Raw genomic sequence first — 5,030 nt, 5'->3', positions numbered from 1 at the left:
AAAAGAGGGGAAGAAAGCCTTTACATGAGTTTTTAGATCCCATTTTAAAACAGGGAAAAGAGAGAGAGAGAGAGAGAGAGAGAGAGAGAGAGAGAGAGAGAGAGACAAACGAAAAAGAAATCCCCCATTGTGTGCACAGTCCAGTTGCCAACCCTCCCTCGAGGGATTACGGACGAAGCTTCTGGGTCCTGTCACTTCTGTGGATTTGCCCGGCTGTTTAACTGGTGTCCATCTGTGCATTGTACTCATCCAGCTGTGCATCCAACTGCTCGGCAGAAAGAGGCTCCTTGGAGTTCCTGCTCGAACCTCCTCTACCTCTTCCAGGGCTGCCTCCACGGGTCCCTCTCCGGATGAGACCGCCACCAAAACACCATGAGCCATGGTTTCTACTCATGGAACCTCTGATCATTCTCTGTGCGGGTTTTCTTTGTGAGTCAGTCTGTGATGTCACAAGCTGAATGTTCATGGGGCGGCCATCTAAAGGGACACCATTGTACTGTTTCATAGCCTTCAGAGCATCTGCCTTCTGTCGAAAGTGCACTTGGGCTGTCCCTAAACTTCGTCCGGAGCGATCGTAGTGCACAGCTGCTGTCTTCAGTGTTCCAAACACTGAGAAGAGTTCCAGAATATCCGCGTCTGACACCCCGCAGTCAAGGTTTGACACCAACAGCTTTCCGCCCATCTCCAAGCTGGCTCCACCACAGAAGCGGCTGTCGAATCGGTCATGCTGCCCCTTGTTGGGAAGTTGTATAGGCCTGCTGTACGGAGCCGGCCGGTTCCTGCCTCCTCCTGCAGAGCCACCACTCATGGTAGGCCGGTTCTTCAGAGACCAGCTGCGTCGATTCGCCCACACAGGGGCCCGCCTGGCACCACCGTGGCGGCCCTGGTAGCCGGCACTGCTCCAGCCCTGGCCTTTGCCGCGACTGCCTTGCTTGCTCCGGTTCAGCTTAATGATGTCATCCAAAGACATATCCATTTTGTTGGCCATGGTGGTCTCGGAATCAGACCTCGTGTTCTCCAGAATTCTAATTCGTGCTTAAAAACCTGGAATCAGATACCACGACAATACGGAAAAATTGGATTACAGACCTGTGTCGACACCAGCTTGTTTAAAACTCCTTTTCTAACTGGGAAAATACGGTGGCCTGGTACCATGAAACAGGCTCAAGAGTGTAACTTTAAGGACCCGGCACAAAAACACAAATTTCTGTTTTTCTTTTTCTTTTCAGAGAAATATTCTCACCACGAAGCCCAGGCTGAAGTAGAAATCAATACAGTGAAGGGATAGCCTGTATCTCACTGACTTCCAGCTGTCTTTGCCTCACCAATGGTGGGATAAAACTTGTTTTCCACCAATCTGTCAAATTCCTATTTAGAACGCTATATTAACTTGACAGTGCATATTTCTCAGTTGAAAAAGTAATGCTGGGTAAAAATTTCAATGTTAAATGTTAGTGTTTACAACTATGCGCATGGAACTCAAAAATGCTAATTTTGGATGTGATTTCAAACAAGCTGTTCTCACCCACAGATGCTAGACTGCTGCAATCCTAGAACATCATTTCTGAGTACAAAGCACTGTAAGTAAGCTGCAGACATTGACCCTCATCATGTAAAATGTCCACAGTTACATTCCTGGGGTTTAGCAAAAACACAAATTAAAACAACAGGTTTTGTAGCCAGAATACTAATTAGTCTTAGTAAACCCAGAGTCAGAAATCAGAGTTAATTCTGAAAGGGCAGAGAATCAAAGACCCAATCCCAAGTGTGACTTCTTACCTCTCGTGAATCCTTAGGCACAAAGGAGGAGAACCGGTGTCTAGAATCCTCAGACTGAATGGGGTGAGCTGGCTCTCTTCCTGCATTATATACCTCCCTCTGCCAAGCCACACCCCTTCTGTCTCCACCTCCTCAGTGCTGGGATTAAAGGTGTGTGCTCAGTTTCTCTGAGAATAATTCAATCTCTTGTAGTGCTTGGTGACCTTGAACATTTCCTCATTTCAAATGCTTGGTTTATCTGGGCGGTGGTGGCACACGCCTTTAATCCCAGCACTCGGGAGGCGAGAGGCAGGAGGATCTCTGTGAGGTCGAGGCCAGGCTGGTCCGAGAGCCTCCAAATCCATACAGGAAAACCCTGTCTCAGAGCCAGGAGTCTTGATGTGCACAAGAATTTAAAGCCTCCACCATTGTGACCAGCTTCCTTGGTATCATAAGGCAATCTGTAAACTTTTAAAGCTGTAAAGGGAAGCCTTCCCGCCAGCCTGGTTTCAGAGCGGCATCAGGGCCAAATAAATACACAGGAGGCTACATTAATTATGAGGCTGTTGCCCTTGTATGTTTCCTACTGGCTAGCCCTGACAAAAGTATTTATCCCATAATTGATAATCGAATTATTTCTCTTACAGGAGAACTTTACGGGCGTCCTAAACCATGGCCTAATATCTTGAAATCTGTGTTTCTCCTTCACAGAGTCCTCCTTGATTCCTAGTCCCACCTATCTTGCTTTGCTATTGGCCAACAGTTCTTATCGACAAATACACAAGACTTCGCCCAACATAAAGCCAAGTGCCCTTCCCAGGTATGAAAATTATGAACCATAACAATGGTCTGCACTGCGTGATAGCCTGAAGGCTGCAAGAGCAGCACACAGACATTGGTGGTAACCAACAGCTTATAATTGGACTTCAGGAGGAATCAACCACAGGAAAGTCATGTCTGCATCTGAAAGCCTAGCCTGTTTCTGAGCATTAGGCAAGGATATATCTTGAAGGAGAACCTAAATGTACAATGCATGACTCACATGAATATCCATATAAGATTGATTTTCCCACTAGTAGCAATTTTTATATATAGAAAGTCTTCTCATAGCTATAGCAGGATAATTCTGAGATCTTTCTCGTTGGAAGTCTATAGAATTATTCCTAGTAGAACAGAATGCGGGAAAACTGAATTGTGTCCCACAGGATCATTCTCTACCGTCTCCTCCCTCTCCACTTTCTAGGACTTTTTGTCTGGCTCCGCAGGTGCGCAGAACTGGGGGATTGATTGCCCCCAACATGAGAAAGAGATCATTCACAAGGAAAGTGCCTGGATTGTTAACACAGAAGTCTACACGAGTAGTTAAAGTTATAGGACTCTACAAGTGATTCCCCATTTGACATAAACAGGCATAGCATGGAAAATCACTAGAAACCAGCTCTTCAGTGAGTGTAACTTGAATGCCACTTCCAATCACTTCCCAGTCAAACCTCAGGAGCAGAAATGGAACTGAATGTTTGGGATCACAAAAGCACATAAAATGAATTACTTAATTTGTTGTAGACCAAATTTAATGAAAATCTGCCTGAAAGAAATACACTTAACAAGTAATTTCCCAAGAAACCCTCAGGAGGAGCAAGGGAGGCAGCAAGGAAACACTTCTCACCCACACAAAGCAGACTGCTGCAACTCGGCCACATCCATTCTCTGTAAAAATCCCCCCCTGAGCAGGCTGCAGCCATTGACCCTCCTCTTGTGGGAATTACACAGTCTCACCACTAGGTGTCAGCTCACAACAAACAAAAACACAATAGGTTTTGAAGCCAGAATTCTCTTTTTATTTTCTTTCCTACACACAATTCTAGTTTATTATGGCAAAGGTGAACATGCCACCTTCTCCACAACAGTCACCAGTAAAACTGATCGCCAAAGTGACTCGGTACAAAACAGGTCGGTTTCAGAATTAAAAAAAGAGGGGAAGAAAGCCTTTACATGAGTTTTTAGATCCCATTTTAAAACAGGGAAAAGAGAGAGAGAGAGAGAGAGAATCAAACGAAAAAGAAATCCCCCATTGTGTGCACAGTCCAGTTGCCAACCCTCCCTCGAGGGATTACGGACGAAGCTTCTGGGTCCTGTCACTTCTGTGGATTTGCCCGGCTGTTTAACTGGTGTCCATCTGTGCATTGTACTCATCCAGCTGTGCATCCAACTGCTCGGCAGAAAGAGGCTCCTTGGAGTTCCTGCTCGAACCTCCTCTACCTCTTCCAGGGCTGCCTCCACGGGTCCCTCTCCGGATGAGACCGCCACCAAAACACCATGAGCCATGGTTTCTACTCATGGAACCTCTGATCATTCTCTGTGCGGGTTTTCTTTGTGAGTCAGTCTGTGATGTCACAAGCTGAATGTTCATGGGGCGGCCATCTAAAGGGACACCATTGTACTGTTTCATAGCCTTCAGAGCATCTGCCTTCTGTCGAAAGTGCACTTGGGCTGTCCCTAAACTTCGTCCGGAGCGATCGTAGTGCACAGCTGCTGTCTTCAGTGTTCCAAACACTGAGAAGAGTTCCAGAATATCCGCGTCTGACACCCCGCAGTCAAGGTTTGACACCAACAGCTTTCCGCCCATCTCCAAGCTGGCTCCACCACAGAAGCGGCTGTCGAATCGGTCATGCTGCCCCTTGTTGGGAAGTTGTATAGGCCTGCTGTACGGAGCCGGCCGGTTCCTGCCTCCTCCTGCAGAGCCACCACTCATGGGCTGTGTCGCACCTGCTGTGCGGCCTGCATCCGAGAATGTATCTAGGTGGTCGGGATAGATGACACAGAGACCGGTCGGTTGCTTTATCTTCCCAAGTCAGCTTAGGAGAGAGCTCTCAGAAGCAATCTCAGGAGAAGTCTCTGGCGAAATCTCTGGAGAAGTCTCCCCAAGAAAATAGAGCTTCCCTTTTTAAGGACTTTTGCCATCCATTTACATACCATTCTTTCCACTTCTCACCCTCCTGGCTGGGGGTTTAATCTCCGGCCCCAGAATCGGGGAGACACCACAGGGGGCAGGGACAGGAAGAGGCATCTAGCCGTAGGAAGTGTGAAAGGGATGGTATTTCAGTGAGCCAGCCCTTATCTGAGCCCTATCAAGCTTTAAAGCACTGAATTGTTTTCAGTAAACAATACATAGATGCCTGCTCCCAGGCCGAAGGGGAAGTGGGTTTCTGCTCAAGGTCTGGTGTCCCCACAATTCACCCCTTTTCATTTTTAAATGAGGCACTCCTGCCTTA

The 5,030-nt window shown here is 47.2% G+C and overlaps 2 protein-coding genes across 2 annotated transcripts; both read right to left on the bottom strand.

The window, feature by feature from the left end:
- Positions 1–49: 49 nt before the first annotated feature.
- LOC121137952 (THO complex subunit 4-like) lies at positions 50–988 on the bottom strand. Its single transcript, XM_040740830.1, has one exon. It carries the CDS (start codon positions 986–988, stop codon positions 218–220), a length of 771 nt encoding a protein of 256 aa, XP_040596764.1. The 3' UTR covers positions 50–217.
- A 2,585-nt stretch (positions 989–3,573) lies between these two features.
- Positions 3,574–4,510, bottom strand: LOC121137951 (THO complex subunit 4-like). The gene has a single exon (XM_040740829.1). The coding sequence runs from the start codon at positions 4,508–4,510 to the stop codon at positions 3,920–3,922; it is 591 nt and encodes a 196-aa protein (XP_040596763.1). The 3' UTR covers positions 3,574–3,919.
- Between the last annotated feature and the right edge of the window lie 520 nt (positions 4,511–5,030).

Source organism: Mesocricetus auratus, unplaced genomic scaffold, assembly GCF_017639785.1.
Source record: "Mesocricetus auratus isolate SY011 unplaced genomic scaffold, BCM_Maur_2.0 contig_5576_pilon_obj, whole genome shotgun sequence".
NCBI lineage: Eukaryota > Metazoa > Chordata > Mammalia > Rodentia > Cricetidae > Mesocricetus > Mesocricetus auratus.
This window is presented reverse-complemented; position numbering and strand designations above follow the sequence as displayed.